The sequence below is a fragment of the Vipera berus genome, assembly GCF_964194415.1.
Source record: "Vipera berus genome assembly, chromosome: 2".
NCBI classification, from domain to species: Eukaryota; Metazoa; Chordata; class Lepidosauria; order Squamata; family Viperidae; genus Vipera; species Vipera berus.
Window position 1 is genome coordinate 27,342,758 of NC_138203.1, and position 18,645 is coordinate 27,361,402.

General features: G+C 39.3%; 1 protein-coding gene across 6 annotated transcripts in view; it reads right to left on the minus strand.

Moving 5' to 3' along the window:
- Positions 1-18,645, minus strand: part of PDE4D (phosphodiesterase 4D) — a gene marked incomplete at its 5' end in the record, with an annotated part of 761,328 nt that overhangs the window by 399,564 nt on the left and 343,119 nt on the right. Inside the window, one exon of one of the 6 annotated variants that reach the window (XM_081318716.1) lies at positions 12,628-12,899. The exons of the other annotated variants lie outside the window; for them this stretch is intronic. Within the exon in view, the coding sequence (XP_081174842.1) occupies positions 12,628-12,899 (272 nt within the window). Of the gene's footprint in view, positions 1-12,627; positions 12,900-18,645 lie in introns of those variants that run through there. 6 annotated transcript variants of the gene reach the window in all.

The following is an 18,645-nucleotide window of genomic DNA, read 5'->3' on the forward strand; positions in this document are numbered from 1 at the left end:
ATTTGCTTCCATCAGATGGGTTGATGCCCAGCCATTTAGATGGTTTTAAAAGAAGAATACACATGAAGGATCAGGCTATTAGCAGGTGCTAGTCTTAAACTATGTGTTACCTTCTGAATCATGTTCTCCTGATTTAAGTTGAAACTGTTAGAACCCAACTGACTGATAGGTCAAGTGTATCAATTGTCTAAGAATCTATTTACATTTGTAGCTGGTCAGTATTACCAGATTTGAAACGTCATTACTGAAGTGTATAGTTTATTTCAGTAGAGTAATAAAATAGTATAATTTGCAATATGGATAATCCATCAATGAGTTATATACAACTACCATCATAACAAGCAATGCTGAAGACACAGCCATTGGCTGAGGGTGAGGGCAAGAAGGATGAAATGTGTGCTATATCACAATGAAATGCACCCTTTCATTTACATACATGGATCTGATGTCAGGATGCAAGTATGTAAAGATAAAGTTTAAGAATTATGCCACCATGCATATGCCAAACCATCATTCGCCACTTAGATCTCTCTCTGTGTGTGCAGCCCAAACCAGTTCAGAGAGGTTGAAATGGCTTCTGGAACAGATGTGGGGTTGCAAGGGGAATAGCAATAGCACTTAGACTCATATACTCATATACCTCCCCATAGTGCTTTACAGCACTCTGGATAGTGTTGCATATTGCTCCTAATAATCTGGGTCTTCATTTACCAACCTCAGAAGGGTGGAAGGCTGAGTCAACTTTGAGCCCCACCAGGAATAAACTCCAGGTTGTGGGCAGAGTTAGTCTGCAATATTGAAATGAAATGAACCTTTATTGTCAAAGTACAACTATGTGTACATTGAGATTAGGTCAGCTAATCTTAATGTACACATAGTTGTACTTTGACAATAAAGGTTCATTTCATTTCATTTCATTTGATTATTGCATTCTAACCACAACCAGGGCTCTAGATAGATAGACAGACAGACAGACAGACAGACAGACAGACAGACAGACAGACAGACAGACATTTATTGTCATTTTTTAACTTTGCACACAATGGCACACATTAAAAATGAATTTTAGTTGTTTGCTCTCAAAGTGTATACATACATAACACACATTTAAACATACCATATACAACATACGTATGTATAGACCTACATCCTTACATATGTAACATATAAACATTAATCACTGCCCATCTTGAATACATAACAGAAGGAGGAAGCTTTACAGTTCACAAGGTTAAAGAGAGTAGGACAAAAGAAACTCTTGAGAAGTGAGTGGGATTCTATTGATGCAACTTTGAATGTAAGCAGATATTATGTGTTCAGATGTCCTGAAAGCTTTCACAAAACATTTAATAGAGAAAACACTGAGATGATGATACAGTTATCATATATTAAACTTATTTTTTCCCAATACTGATAATCTAGAAGGTCTAGTGGGCTTCCCCTTAGAGGGAAAATTTGAAAAATACTTAGTTTGCCATATGTTAACTCTCTTTCAAATTAGTCATTTAAATAATATATTGATTATTTTGACTTTGTTTAAAGTTATGACATAGATTTTTAAAAAGTTATGACATAGATTTAAAAAATAAAGGGAAAAATGAAACAAAAGTAAGTGCTGGATTTAACATAAAACATTTTAAAATAATAAACTGCTCGAAAAAATAAAGGGGACACAAGATAAGACATCCTACTATTAAATACAGTACATTGTGTTGTTTAAGTGTTCCCTTTATTTTTTTGAGCAGTATATTTTGTGGGATGGCTTAGAAATGCTGTACAATCAATCAATCAATTGATCAATTAGTTATATATTCAAATTATTATGAGTATTCCAATCTATGATAATTCAGCTTTCAGTGAGAACAATCACAATATAGAATGAACCTATCTATGTGTTCTGCAGATAGTATTATTGTATATAACTTTTTCATTGTGAGTTTTAGATATGGTCCTTAGTGTCATGATTTTAGAATAGTTTTGTTATTAATCACTAGGACCTCTCATTTGCCTTACTGTAGTCAACCACAAAAATAAATCCAAATTTGTGAGATTCAGCAGTAACAGTAAGCATATCTTAGCAATAAGAGGCTGCCAATAAATCTGAAATATTTAGCATCTGGAAATTATTTGATAGGGATTAGTATATACATCTAGATGTTTCTATTTTAATAAAATTCCTCAAGTATGTCTTTCTTGCCTCATCACTGAATACGATTTCAAGCAGAATTATCAACCCTTCTGGGTAATACTGAAAGCAAACACAATGAGATGGGCTAATTCTACTTGTAACCAACATTAAAAAAAATCTTGCAAGTCTGAAGGTATAAACCTTTCACTGTCATTTTTAATAGCCTGACCAATTAGGTCAAGTCCTTCCTAAGCTTTCTCCTCTGATGTTAAGCTCTCGAGGCCTTCTCCCTCTCCTATCTGATTGTTTTGTAGGCAACATCTCTTCCCCTTGTCCCTCAAGGTCATTTCCATATACTATTAAAGAACAAATCACTTAATCCAGACAGTTTTACTAAAATGAACATATGTAATCTTTCCCAACTGTTGTAATATAAGACATACAGGAAAAGTTTGACTCACTATCTAAATAGATAGTCAAATAGTCAGGACACTTAATCAGTCACTTAAATATGAGCCAGCATGTGCTGCAGCTGCCAAAAAAGCCAACACAGTACTAGGCTGCATTAACAGAGGGATAGAATCAAGATCACGTGAAGTGTTAATAGCATTTTACAATGCCTTGGTAAGGCCACACTTGGAATACTGCATCCAGTTTTGGTCACCACGATGTAAAAAAGATGTTGAGACTCTAGAAAGAGTGCAGAGAAGAGCAACAAAGATGATTAGGGGACTGGAGACTAAAACATATAAGGAACGGCTGCTGGAATTGGGTATGTCTAGTTTAATGAAGAGAAGGACTAGGGGTGACATGATAGCAGTCTTCCAATATCTCAGCGGCTGCCACAAAGAAGACGGAGTCAAGCTATTCTCCAAAGCTCCTGAAGGCAGGACAAGAAGCAATGGATGGAAACTAATCAAGGAGAGAAGCAACCTAGAACTAAGGAGAAACTTCCTGACAGTTAGAACAATTAACCAGTGGAACAACCTGCCCCCAGAAGCTGTGAATGCTCCAACACTGGAAGTTTTTAAGAAGAGACTGGACAGCCATTTGTCTGAAATGGTATAAGGTTTCCTGCCTGAGCAGGGGGTTGGACTAGATGACCTCCAAGGTCCCTTTCAACTTTACGATTATGATTATGATTATGACATGTGTTGTGGCTTGAAATATTTATTCAGCATACATTAAGTTGGTTTTTAAAGCACATTGGGTGGTGCTAGAATGCTGGCCAGTTCATGATAAAAAATGGAATCTGGTGGATCAGAGATGATCCATCTGTGACATTTCAGGAACAGGACAGTTAGCAGTCTAAGCAGTCTAATCCTACCTGTATGCTAAACTTAGTGGATTCCAGTATTGTACAAAACCAGTCTGTAGGTTGACGTTTATTACACTTTATGGTATAAATTTATTAATTCAGTATTATTTGGACCCAGTCAGCATTTTGCTGAACTCAATTCTCAATATTTCAGTTGGAAAGACCAATAGTGAAAGATAATGGGTTTGTGGGATTTTCTTTTCTTTTTTCTTTCTTGTAATCACTATGCAGAATTTTGCACAGTGTCTTAAAAATTAGTATACTACAAAAATACAATTGATTAAAGGTAAAAGATTTATGAAGAGAAAGCAGAAAATAAAGTAATAGAAAATCAAGAGTTTAAAGTCATCCAAAATATAATATGAATGTAAATAATAAAATATTAAAGAAAATTTAAATTGCTAAATCATTAAATTCCAACAAGCTAAATTATTAACATACCAACTTATTAAAATAATGAAATAATGAAATAATAGATAAGATGGAGATGAGAGAAAAAGAGAGAAAGGCAGAGACATCCAATATTATACCATTGCCTTGCTGAAGCATTCATTTTGATTTCCTTCTGACTTTTCCAGATATATCATCTGCCTTATCTGCCAGTCAAAATTTTGTTACTTCCAATGCCTTTCATTTAACCTAAATATGTATTATGTGTCGTAATATTTCCTTGCTTTTAATACAGTCTTTAAAAAAAACTTATTTGAATACAGAGTATTTCTGCTTCTCTGGTGACCTTGAAGACTATTTGAGTCCTCAAAGCAGGCCTGCGTCATATGTCAGTGAGTTTTCACCATTGACTGGTTTTAAATAAAAGTCCATCTTGACTGCACATGTAAAAAAAGCTTGGGATGCAATGACCTTGTTATATTAGCACAGTTTCTCAACCTTGGCAACTTTAAGATATGGGTGGTTTTTGCTGGGTAGAGAATTCTGGGAATTGAAGTCCATACATCTTAAAGTTGCTGAAGTTGAAAAACACTGTATTACCAATAACTGCCCTGACCATCTTAAATGAAATGTCTGATCTCTGCTTATGCTGCAACTTGAAAGACACTCACAGCAATAAATTCCTCCCCTCTGGAAAGAGCATTAGAGGTAGCGTAAAATAATCACTATCTAATCTACTTTCAGTTCTAAAACTAGAATTGCATAAATTGGAAAATATTATGGGCATTAGCAGCCTAATCCATAGAATTCATAAATTCATTTGCCCCAAACTGAATTTTCCTAGATAATTCCTATTAGTGGATCCATTTAAAATAATCAGATCCAGTCTGCTGAATGTCTGTACAAAGCACAATCTAGCATAATTACATTTTATGCCTTTACAATGGCTGGCTATGAAAGGAGGAGATTCTTCTAAATTAGAGAATAATGCTTTCATTTGAGAGATGGCTTGACCTCACTTGCCCTCTTCTGGTATTGAAATTACTACCTACTATCAAAAATGCATGTAGAAGAATCATTATCACATTATCTGTATCACACTAGCCTTAACAAAGATGATTAATTTACAGGCTGATTATCAAGGGAAGAAAGTACATATACACTTAATGCTGCAATGAGAGCCAGTTTGTGTGTCTGATTCTAGAATCTGCCTGGACAAGTCTCTGCAGTTTTCCTGGCAAGGTTTTTGGGGAGAGGTTTTCCATTGCCTCCTTCCTAGGGCTGAAAGAGAGTGGCTGGCCCAAGGTTACACAGCCGGTTTTGTGACTAAAGCAAGATTAGAACTCATCACCTGTCAGTTTTTAGCCTGATGCCTTAACCACAGCACCAAACTGGCTCTCAATAGTTAATACATCAGGGTAGAAAGTGGAAGACCATTGGTTCTACTCTTGCTTTAGGCATGAAGCCAGCTGGCTGACCTTGGACCTCTCTCTCAGTACTAGGAAGGAGGCAAGGGCAAACCACTCCCCAAAAAAAACCTTGCCAAGAAAACCACAGGGACTAGTCCAGGCACTTGCCAGGAGTCAAAACTGAAGGCACAGTGATCACTGCAAGTCTTGCCCCTGACAGAAATTCCTGGGAACTGTAGTTCAGCAACACACAAATTCCCACAGGTTGCCCCCGTATCCTATATAAATCTATTCTGTGCAATTATAGATGCATAAACCTGGAGATGCAGGGCAAGGTCTACCATCAAGCACAATGAAATGACTACCGCACATTGTAAAGCAGTCTGGACTATTTAAATAAAATTTATTTACTTTTTATAATTCTAAAACTATGTCTATGCTAGATTATATTATAATCATATTTCCAACTTATCTGGAAGGTGCTTCATTAGAGAATGCTGTTGTAAATGCAAATTGGGCAGGAACCAGCAAATAGCAGAGCTGTGCTGTGTGTCTTCTTTGCTTCTTACTGCTAACATTAGATATAGCAGCATACAGTTATCCTTCTTCAGCTTTGGAGGAGGATTCAACTGCAAGTGAAGTTGATTTTTGCTGATTGTATGGAGGAATGCTCTTTGTCCTCCACCATAGCAGCCCTGGGCAACTGGATGATTGTCTGAACAGTAAAGTATAGATCAAACAGATTCATATTACTCTATAAATGATACATTCCCCATACAGTGGTACCTTGGTACTCAACTGCTTTGAAACTCATCAAATTTGGTACTCAATGCATTTTGACATGAAAATTTTGTCCTGGTACTCATTATTTGTTTGGTACTCAATGCACAAGCTAGAACCTGTTAGTGTCAGCTGCCTTGTGACTCACTACATTATTCCTTATGGGGAAAAATGGTTTGATACTCGTTTTTGGTATTCATCACACCTCCCAAAACCAATTAACGAAATGTACTGAGGTACCACTGTACAATAATGGGAGTAGAACACTCATGATGGAAGAGACTGAACCTAGCCCAGAGATCAAACTGAGTAGAGCCAGTGACATTGCTTTTACTGTGACCTCCAAATTTATACTACCCCTCTTTTTTTCCCCTGACACCTAGTATTTCATGTAGTAAAAAAGACTCTTCCAAGAAAAGATTCTTGAAATGAGGTCCCAGACCATATTGAATTTGCATACTATAGATATATTGTCCAATGTAGTCAGTTCCCATAGATCAGGGGTGTCAAACTGCCAGCCCGCAGGCCAGACGCATCACAAGGAAACCAAGCCCACCCCATAGCCGGCAATGGGGAAAAAGTTCCAAGATGTTGTGATGTCGCGAATTTGACATGTCTGCTATAGATTAACAACCCTGCCTTGTGGTAGATATATTTCATTGAGAAGCCATTGAATCATATTTACAATGTCATTATAATGAAAAACATAACTTATCTACGGTAATATTGGCCAATAGTGGAATATTGTCTTTCTCCCTAAGACATCACAAATTGTTTTTGAAAATCAATTTACTTTCACCATTGGACAGCAATGCAGAATACAAAAACTAGAGCATTTAGGAAATAGAAACCCACAGAAAATGGAAGCTCACAAGAAACAACTCTACAAATGTAATTTCTTCCACAAAACAGTCTGTGGATTATTTTCCCCTTTTTACAGATGAGTAATATAGTCAAGAACGTTTAAACAGCCTGCCTCCAGCTGGGTATCCTTCAAATGCTTTAGGACCAAAATTTTTCCCACTGCTGCATGCACAGCTGGGAATTCTCAGAGATATAGCTCCAGTACTAGAGAACCAGAATAGAGAAGGATGCTCCTGAGAAAGAAAAAAGCAATTAAAAATATCTGATGAAAAACTTTAAAATTGACCTTTGTACAGTGCCATGGGCAAAGAACAGTGGTTTAGGCATTATTCTTTTACTAGAAATTTGGAGCTCAGTGGAAATTTGGCTCAGTGGGTTAGGACGCTGAGCTTGTCGATCAGAAGGTCGGCAGTTTGGCGGGTCGAATCCCGAGTGCCACGTAACAGAGTGAGCGCCTGTTACTCGTCCCAGCTTCTGCCAACCTAGCAGTTCGAAAGCACGTAAAAATGCAAGTAGAAAAATAGGGACCACTATGGTGGGAAGGTAACAGCGTTCCGTGCGCCTTTGGCGTCTAGTCATGCCGGCCACATGACCACGGAGACGTCCTCGGACAAACGCTGGCTCTTCGGCTTCGAAACGGAGATGAGCACCGGCCCCTAGAGTCGGAAACGACTAGCACGCATGTGCGGGGGAACCTTTACCTTTACCTTTTTATATAAATAGCTCAAAATAAGAAGCTAATCGTTTCTTATAAATATCTTCTAACACTGAATCAGAATTTTAAACAGATTTTGACTTCCGGTGGCTCCGCGGCGACGGAGGGAGCCTTCCCGGGCTGCCCGCGGCTCAGCTGTTGTTTTTTTTCGCCCGAAACAGCGCCGATCAGCTGTTCGGGCGAATCCGAAGCCCCCTCCTCGGGAGAAGAGGAGGGGGCGAGCCCCCAGGTAGGGGTAGAGTTCTCCAGGGCCGCCTGAGCTTATGGCTTGGGCGGCTGAAGGATTGAACTCCCCCGTAGCCTGGGCTGCTCCCAGCTGGCCGTCGCCTCTGCTCCTGATTCTTGGAGCAGAGCCAGCCGTCTGCGACCACCCCTGCCTGAAGGAATGACTATGATTTAAAGGAGCAGGCAGAGCGATACAAGAGGAAATGGTAAAGAGGATTACTATGTTTTACTCTCCAGCTTGATGGACTTTTTTGGATTACAAATTTGAAGTGAAAGTGCGTCATATTTGGTAAAAGATGGCGGCTAAACCACCCCCTAAAACTCTTCGGAGTGCTGGAACTTCTCCTGTGCAACAATCATTATTGCAGGCGCTGCATCCTCCTGATGTATTGACATCAAAGGACTTACAAGATGCTCTTGAAAAACATACCCAGGTAATTTTGGAATCAATTAATATTAGATTTGCACAGATGGAGGAGAAATTGGAGAAATTGGAGGAGAGAATGGAGGAGAGGATGGAACAGAAGCTCAAAGCGATGAGGGTAGACATCTTGACTTCAGTGTGTAAAGTGGCTCGGTGTGTGGAAGAATTGGAGGAAAAGCTAGAAGACTTGACTCAAAAGAATGCTATATTAGAAGCAAAAGTATTGGAGAATGAAAATAAAATGGAAAAGGAACTGTGTCTTGCTGAATATTTCCAGATGCAGTTTGCCATTAGAATTAGAGGCTTAAAGGAGAATACTAAGGAAGATCTAAAGCAGCTGGTTTCTGAGGCTTTTGAAATAGTGTTGAAACAGCCAGCATCTGAAATAAAAGGAGGCATGGACAAAGTGTTTCGTGTGAATTCATGGATTGCCAGACAGAGGAAGTTGCCTAGAGATGTGGTGGTATATTTTGCAAAAAGGGAAATTAGAGATGAAGTTATACAAGCTGCTTATGATACTAAAGTTATGATTGCTAATCAAGAAGTTTTGGTCTTAAAAGAAATTCCTCCAAAGATTCTAAGGAGAAGGAAGGATTTTACATTTCTTGTGCAAGAGCTCAAGCAACGAGATATAAGGTTCAGATGGGAGATCCCAGTGGGGTTGATGGTGACGCACGAAGGTAAAAAGTACCGTTTGGTTACTGTGATGCAAGCGCGTGATTTTTACAATAATGTTTTAAATGCAACGCCATTAACACTTTTGGAAGCTGGAAAGGGATCTGGAGAAGGAGTGCATCAAGAGGCCGAAGATGGTCAGATAGAAGACAACGGTGTTGGAGGAGATCAAGATACAACCTCGTTGGATGAATCTATAAAACAGAGGGTGACGCGTGCTGCTGCAAAACGATCTAAGAAGAGAAAGTAGCAGGAATCGCAGAAGTCTTTGGAATTTTTACGATATAGTCAAGTAGTCAAGTAGGGGAGGGGGGAAAAGATTTGGGTGTAGACGCAATATATTTCTATATTTGGTGGTTTTGTGGAGAGGGTGAGCTTTTTTGGATTAAAGTTCAAGTTTTGTTTGCAATTTTTTTTTTTTTTTTTTCCTTTTTTGTTGTGTTTGGAATAATTATAGATGTGGTACGGGAAGAGGACCGGTCGATTACAGAAGAGTTGACTTTAAAGTTTTTTGATTTGGGATCCTTGGTTAATTTGGAAAACTATTTGTAAGAATGTTATATCATGGAATGGATAAAATGGATGGAGTTTATTTAGGATAAGTATAGGGTTGAGAAGGGTTTTTTTTTTTTTCTTTTTCCTTTTTTTTGTTTTTAATATATGTTTAATACTATTAAGGTTTGTTCCATTCTATATAAGCTAGAGAGTGTCCTTTTCTTATTCTAGTTTTTTTTTTTTTTTATATATATGTTTAATATTGTTAAGGTTTGTTTTATCCTATATAAGCTAGAGAGTGATGGATTTTAGAATTTATAGTTGTTAGTATATGGTTGCTTAGGTTTGCTTTTTTTTATATATATATACCTTGTATTCAGCTCTGGGAAGTAGGGGGGGGGAGGGGGGGAGGTAGGGGGGGGAGGAGGGAGGGGGGAGGAGGGGAGGTAGGGGGGGAGGAGGGAGGGGGAAGGGGGGTTTTCAAGGGAAAATTGTATTTTAAAACTTTTCAATAAAAAAAAAAAAAAAAAAGAATTTTAAACAGATTTCAGAATTTAAGATAAACAGTATGAATGGAATGTTGAACTTGAAAGAGAAGTTGTAAAATATAGTATGTTGGGAATAGAAGCAATCAAGTCTTCAGATTACCAATGGGGAGTTTGAATGCTCTTTTCCAACCAGAGCATTTCAGATGTAGAGAATTTAATTCTCATTCTTTCTGGCTGGCATGATCGCCAATAGTTTTGAAGGGTACTAGTAGTTTGAAGAAAGCTGAAATGTGGCTTTTCAGTGTGAAATCTTCATATAAGCCTGACTGAACAGGCTTATGTAAGAGTGAAATTATTATTAACAATAGATTGCAGTCACATGCTCTGAAGTTAGTAGGTATTGCCACCAAACATTCCTTTTGACATATGTATCACAAGATTATTAGGATCTAGGAACCTTGCTCATTCTACAATTAATCCAAAACATTTATGTATGAATGTTATTTCTCATCAAATGGAAGAACTATCCAGGGTAACTTTCCCTATTCTGATGTTTTCCAAATGAAATATATTTCAACTCCCATCATTGATTCTGCTGATAATTCTAGCCCCAAAGGAAACACCCAAGCTCTTCATACTGAATTCCATTTTTTAAATACCAATAGTCCCAGTTTCCATGCCTTATAGAGAAAAAAATAGAATTATTGCCAGGGTATGAAATACATGAAATAAGAAGTATCCCAATTGGTGCTTGGAAAAAGATTGGAAAAAGTGCGACGACAAAGAAGTATAATTTATATATTTTGTGATCATGCCCAATCATATTTCCATAGTAGACAAGGAATTCTAGCTACATAAATTGAAACACTTTTCAACAGAGATTTGTTTAGTCTCAACATGTACTGAATGTTTTAAGGAGCCATTGGGTTTTGTTACTCCTCATAGCAAGGAGAGACAACCTGTGACCCCAGCTCCACATTCATGCTAAACTATAGTGTACTTTGTATGTTTTAAGGTTGGTGTGTTGCAGGAACCCAGCTATTGTACTTTGTAAACCATGGTTGTTGCTTAACATCCTATGCAAACCAAGCATTTGTGGCTTATTTAACAAACTAGGGCAAAAATATTGCTTGGGTAATAGACATTATATAATCTATTGGTAGCTAACCCTTTTTAGCCATGACTGAAAAGTTTTGTATTTTTATCTTTTTTAAGGACCAGATGGTGGTGATATGTGACAATTACTTGAAAGGCTGGATCAAATTTTATAGCTATTTTATTAGTTTTTGTGGACTTTGGAAGTATTGAAATTATCAAAAGCTCAACACACTCTTTAGGCATTCTTTTCTTTTAGAAGATCCTCACAAAAGTAGCACTGAAAAAAGACTGCAAATGTGTCATGCATTCTAGTAGCACAGTTGAGAGTTGTAAAGGACTGTGAAAATAAGATGGGGACACAAGCAGTCTGTTGGTCACACCTGCTGCGGATTAAAGCATTCTTCCTCATTAATATTAAATATTAATTAATATTCAAGGATATTAATGTGAAAAAGTAATATTCTATGAGGAGCATACAGAGATTACTCTATCCCTATTGCAATACTGTTTTCAGCTCCACATTTATTTTATTTACTCCAGGAAACAAAATTCAAAGAAAGCAAAAATATAAAAAGCTATCAAAACCTTCATTAGAGAAGTCAGTAAGTGATTCTGAGAGTTATAGCTAAAGAATAGATGTCTTTAGCAATCAGCACCAAGATTAACATCAGAAAAACAATCAAATAAACAACACCCCAATCAAGAAACTGCCAAAGAAGCCAACAGCAAACAGCCCAACGGATGAATCTCTAAGACCACCCCCACCAACACTGACAGGGCGAGCCACTAGAATATAAACTGACAGCAAACTGCACTTCTTACTAGCACTGATGATGTTACCTAGTTTGGGTAACGAAATATCTGCCAGAAAACAAGCAAGCTCAGAGAGCATCAAGGAACCCTCAGAATAAATTTTACTAGAAAAGAAATAAATATGGCAGTCAGTTCAACAACTGATAAATACATCTATAGATACAAATCACACTGATTCTGCCCAGTCCATAATTACAATACAGTTAATAGATTTTTTCTATTGAAAAAGCAGGGCTTCCCCCCACACACACACCTTTTCATAGCAGTTATCTGAAAACAAGCTGGAATTCATGTTTGCTCTACATCTCTTCCTCCATCTCTATTTGATGGAGAGGCAGATCTAATAATATCCTCTTTAAGAGGTTTGCAACTGCAATATGAGACACTGTTTCTCTATGCCCACCTAACATGGTAGGGGGGAAGAAAAGGATGTTATCATTTCATCATTTAAGGGTAAGTCAGATAAATATTCTTTTTTTTTCAGGCTCTTCACATAAATTAAATCTGCCAGAGAGCTGACGAAGGGAACAAAGTGTCCTTTGAAAGCGACAAAAAAGTAAATGCAGTTTTGGCAGTCCTACTGCTTTTCCTTCCTGTTTCCTGGAGTAGCATTCGCTTCAGTCAATTTAATATCAGAAGTAGTCTGACTGTAATAGAACAAGATTTCATGTCTAACTGCCATTGCTACTATTAAGGATATCAGGGGCTTGAGAGAAAGGGTTAGGAATCTTGGATTACAAAACTGCAACATTACTCCCCAAAATCAGAAAGGGTGAGGGAAGGGTGGATACAATTCAGGTCTTACCAGGTATGTGCCACAGTGAACCGGCGCTGTTTTGGTATGTTGCTATTCAAAAGCATCCTGCGCAACAGTCTTGGCGAATTTCTGGGAGAAATGATGGGTGACAACTTCGGCGAAATTGATGAAGATTTCTGAGATATCTTGAGTTTTTCATGCTGCAACAGGTTTTCCCTCAGGGTTTTCACAAGATCCTCATTAAGCCATGGATTTTGACAGTGTGTATTGTCAACTTCAGGTACAATCAAGGTGTCTGGGCTTGTTGTTTGCTGAGCCATGTTTCCAAAGCAACTTATATTAATGAAATCTCTACAAATGCAATGTGATATTTGTTTTGGCTGCTTTGGAAAGAAAAAAAAAATCCTTTGCTCATTCAGTCTTGAAGAACTATGGCAAGCTGCACCTCTGATTCAGACTGTTCAGCCTGTAACATGGTGCTGCCTGCTTTCAATATTGAATTGCAAAGAAGAGGAAGGGAAGAAGAAAAACAAGCAAACTGCTCCACCGAATCTATTAGGCATTGCTTCTCCATGACAAGTCCATGCTGCCAAACAGCATTCGCTCTTGCTGGCTAGGTAAGTGAACGCGGAGCGAAGGGACAATGCACCGAGTCACAGTCCTGTAGCAGTGCCTGTCAAAACTACTGGAATTAATATGCTGCAGCTGCTTGAATGACTCCTGAATATGTATAGAAAAAGTGCCAGGAGGAGGGCTAAAATCTTGGCATCATTGCCTGATTGGGCTCTCTTTTCCAATCTGTGAGTTTCTCATTCTGGAGAAGGGAGGGGAGGTGATGTCAGGCATGTCCTTCCCCTTCTCTTTCTCTATGAACTACCACCCCCGCTGCAAGAAGAGCACCCAACCTTGTATTACATATTTTGAACAAATAGCTCTTAATAAATGTAACACAAGATTGCTATTATTTCTGGGTTGTTGTGAATACTTGGATTAGAATTGTAGTCTTTCTCACACTCCTTCCAAGTGTATAGTGGTGGGAGTTTTGTGTTGAAGGAGTTGCAAAGCTATCTGGGAAGTAGATTGGGGGTGATAATGGGGATGGGGCAATCAGGAACTACAGTATCAATATCCCCTGTGATATGCCAAACATGATTTACTTTAGGAACCTTTAAAAAAATCAGAATTCAAAGTCTTCCCTAATGATTAAATCCCCTAATATTTTGTTTTGTGGACTGATTCAGTTCTGTTATGGTAGGGATTTTAAAACAAGAACCAGCATATAAACACACAATATACAAAAAAAATGAGAAGGGCAGGATGAAAACGGAAAATGAAAAGTATATTTCAGAACTGAGAATAAAGTAATCAGAATGATCCAGGTATTACTGCAATTTCTGCCCACCTCCCAGGATTTAGAGTTATGTGAATGAATTGCGAGCTTGGAAGTTATCCTCTGTCTTTTCACACAGCTACAACTGCTTGGAGTATTATGCCTATGCTTCAGTTTGTCTTACCTATGGCCTAAAAGAGGATCAGAGATCCTGAGCTCCAAAAATTAAATGCAGATCTTAGTTTATTTTCAGGCAAATTGTCAAATTCTGTATATTTTGCAAATTTCCCTCGTTTCATTTTTAGATTTGTTTTAGCCACTTTCATTCCCGGTTGTACCTACAATGCTGAAAAGCAGATCTCAACAGGTTTTAATCAGAATCCTACAAATTTCAACAGAAAAAAAAGGTTAGGGAAACATTCTAAGTTCAAAGTGTGATTTCTAAGCTACTTTGTTTTCAACCTTGGTGGAGCAGTGGGCTAATGCCTCCTTAAGTAACACCAGCTGCCTGCAATTAGTGCAGGTTCGAGTCCCACCAGGCTCAAGGTTGACTCAGCCTTCCATCCTTCCGAGGTAGGTAAAATGAGGACCCAGATTGTTGGGGGCAATAAGCTGACTTTGTAATAATGCCACTTGGGGGTGTGTGTGAAAGCCCTAATAAGCAGGCATATACATAGAATGAAGGCTATTGCTAAGCACATTGATTTGTGCTTCTTAGATTGTAAGCTGCCCTGAGTCTTCGGAGAAGGGCGGGATATAAAATGGGATTAAAATAAATAAATAAATAAATAAACCATAGTTAATATTAAGCACGTATCTATGTGTGAGCATAACAGATTGCTGTACAGTTAGCTTAAAATGGAACCGAAAAACACTGATCCCTTTCTTATGTCTAGCAGGGAAAAAGAGATGAAGGTGGAGTACATAAGCTTTAGTTTAGAATTACAATAAAATTAAGCAGAAATAATTATAGGATTATTCAAAGAATAGAGAAAATGGACTTGGTGATCACACACTTCTCAACCCTAAATAAATAATGCCAAGAAAATTGTACGGATTACTCTCTAGGGCAGTTGCCAGGACTGACACTGACTTGAAGCCCCCCCCCACACACACACATACACGCAAACCCTCCTCTCTTTCTCCCATGATATTAGTAAGGAAGGTTTATACACTGAAAATGATTAGGACTAGATTCAGGTCATTCAAAACAAACTACGTAGTGTTCAGTTTGTAGAATTTCCTATCTGACGATTTCAGTGTTTTAATAAAATTGCCAGAGGATATGCTGTGTGAATCTCCATTTTAAATGAAGTGGATCACGGAATGTTCAAAAAGAAGTACTGGGTTCCTAAAAGCTTCTGAGCAACTCTTGAAAGCAAGATGCTGGATAAGATGAATGTTTCTCTTGTTCTAGCACAGCTTGGCTTATATTTTCACCCAAGTCATTAGATAAAAGTATGTGCGCACACATGCCTTTGAGTCAGTATTGACGTCTTGCAACTGCCTGAACAAGTCCTTACAGTTTTCTTGACAAGATTCTAGAAGTGGCTTGCTGCTGCCTGCCTCCTAAAGCTGAGATAGTAACTGGCCCAAGGTCACCCAGTTGACTTTGTGCCTAAGGCAGGACTAGAACTCCCGGTCTCCCACAGTTTTAACCTGCTGCCCTAACCACTACACCAAACTGGCTCTGGATACAATTTAACGAGATATTTTAGCATCAAAATAAAAGGGAATTAGGCAAAAGCAAAACAGCTTTTCCAACTCATGCGATTAAATATTGTGGGAAAGTTCTTGAAATACCAGACATGATATTGACAAAGACTCATATAATTAGGAGGATAGTGATTGCTGCCTTTCAGTTGGGCAACAAAGAGCAATAGAGTTGGCTATCACCAGCATACTGACCTAGAGTCAATCAGCAGTATTCCAGCAATATTTTTACACGTCCTGACTGAAAGAATCAAAACTACTGCAAAATAGTGCACTCAAACCTTATTTGCATCAAATAGTCCAGAAAGTCCTGTTGGTCATTTCTATCAAAAAACCTATCCAGTTTTGGACATAATACAAACAACCAAATAATTCTCAGTATCACATATTGGGAAAACCCTAATTGAAATGAGGTGAGGATAACCAGTCTAGCATTGTCAAACTTGAGATGAATATGATCAATTTTACCTGCGAAGATTTATGAAAATTGCTTACAGTTTCTTGTTTGGCTTCCTTCTCCCAATATTTGGATGGAGAAGATGCCACATAAAAGCACTGCTATGCTGTTCTGTAGAGATAAAATTCACTGTAACCAGATAGAATTAGTATTAGTAGCAGCAGCAATTCTAGCAATTTATTTTTATTTATTTATTTTTGGGATTTATATGCCGCCCTATCTCCCGAAGGACTCAGGGCGGCTAACAACAATAAAAGACAATAATACAAATGTTAAAAAAAATAAATTAAAGCCCCAATGATAAAATATTAAAAACATTTTTAAAAATCCCTATTGTCAGTCTAGGTCAGACTGATGCAAAAAAAATGTTTTAAGGCCACAACGAAAGGACCGGAGGTCTGGGGCCATCCGGAGCTCAAGGGGAAGTTGATTCCACAGCACAGGCGCTCCCACAGAGAAGGCCCTCCCCCTGGGGGTCGCCAGCCGACATTGTCTAGCCGACGGCACCCTGAGGAGGCCCTCCCTGTGTGAGCGCACCGGGTGATGGGAAGTCATTCCTGGCAGAAGACGGTCCTGCAAATATCCCGGGTCTAAGCCATGTAGGGCTTTAAAGGTAAGAACCAGCACCTTAAATCTCATCCAGAGGGCAACCGGTAACCAATGCAGCTCACGCAGGAGGGGTGTAATATGGGAGTATCGGGATGCTCCCATCACAACCCGCGTGGCCGCATTCGGCACCAGCTGGAGCCTCCGGGTGATCTTCAAGGGCAGCCCCATGTAGAGAGCATTGCAGTAATCTATACGGGAGGTAACGAGTGCATGAGTGACCGTACGTAGAGCATCTTGGTCCAGATAGGGGCGCAACTGGCGCACCAGGTGAACCTGGGCAAATGCCCCCCTGGCCACAACTCCTATATGCTCTTCAAAACTGAGTCATGTATCCAGGAGGACGCCTAAGTTGCACGCCCTATCAACAGGAGGTAACACCTCTCCTCCCATAACCAAAGATGGAACCTCTTGGACTAAACGAGATGCCAGTACGTAAAGCCACTCAGTCTTGGCCGGGTTGAGCTGGAGCCTGTTCTTCCCCATCCAGATTCGTACTGCTTCCAGGCAGCGGGACATCACGTCGAGGGCATCACTGGGTTGGTTCAGTGTGTAGATGAAAAGCTGGGTATCATCAGCATATTGATGATACCTCACCCCGAAACCACGGATGATCTCGCCCAATGGCTTCATATAGATGTTGAACAGGAGGGGTGAGAGTACCGACCCCTGAGGCACCCCACAACTAAGGGGCCTAGGGGTTGACCTCTGCCCTCCTGTCAACACCATCTGCGAACGGCCCGAGAGGTAGGAGGAGAACCACCGTAAAACGGTGCCTCCCACTCCCAACCCCTCAAGACGTCACAGCAAGATACCATGGTCAATGGTATCAAAAGCCGCAGAGAGATCTAATAGGACCAGGACAGAGAAACAACCCCTATCCCGGGCCCACCAGAGATCATCCACCAGCATGACCAATGCCGTCTCTGTGCTGTACCCAGGCCTGAAACCCAATTGGTATGGACCCAGATACTCAATTTCCTCCAGGATCAAAGGGAGCTGCCATGCCACCATGCTCTCAACAACCTTCGCAAGAAAGCAAAGGCTGGAGACAGGACGAAAGTTATTTAGAATAGCTGGATCCAAGGCAGGTTTCTTGAGGAGGGGCCTCACCACTGCCTCCTTCAAGGCGGCAGGGAAGCACCCCTCACTCAAGGAAGCATTAATAACTGCCAGGAGCCAGCCTCGTGTAACCTCCCAAGCCACATAAACCAGCCACGAGGGACACGGGTCCAACAAACATGTGGCAGCGCTTAATCTCCCCATGATCCTGTCCACTTCATCTGGGGTCACAGGATCAAACTCCTCCCAGATATTATCGGCCAAACCCGTCACTTCCCCCTCGACAGATACTGCCCAGTCAGAGTCCAGACCAGCCCGAATCTGAGCGATTTTATTCAGCAGATGCTGACTAAACTCCTTGGCCCGTCCCCGCAAGTCAGTACCAAAGGAAATTGTAGGAGGGCCACACATTAAATACTTTTATCTTTTTTTTTAAATTTACAAAATACAGTACTCAAATTATAAGCTGAGTTATAAGTGGCCTGAGGTAGCGCCTTTTAATATTCAGCTAATATTCAATATCAGAGGCTGTGTTCATAAAACACAATTAACCAGGTCAGTTGAAAATCTAGTGAATGTACATACTAAAGCTACTTATTAATCTTAGTTAGGATCATTGTTAATCTTAGGATGTTTGTGGCTCAACACATTGTATGAACTCAACTCAATATATACAATTGCAGCCAGGTTAAACATATTGTATGAAAAGGTATTGCAATATATTTGCAATGGAGCTGATACATATAACTCACTTTTATTTATCCTCCAAATCAGAGTAAGAGGAATGTGTGCATCTACAATAACCGGAAATAAGTTTGTTTTAGAAATATACAGAGGAAGCAGAAATCTGTGTTTGCACATGTAAGGAAAACCAAAGCACTAAGAATTCTCTTAGGAA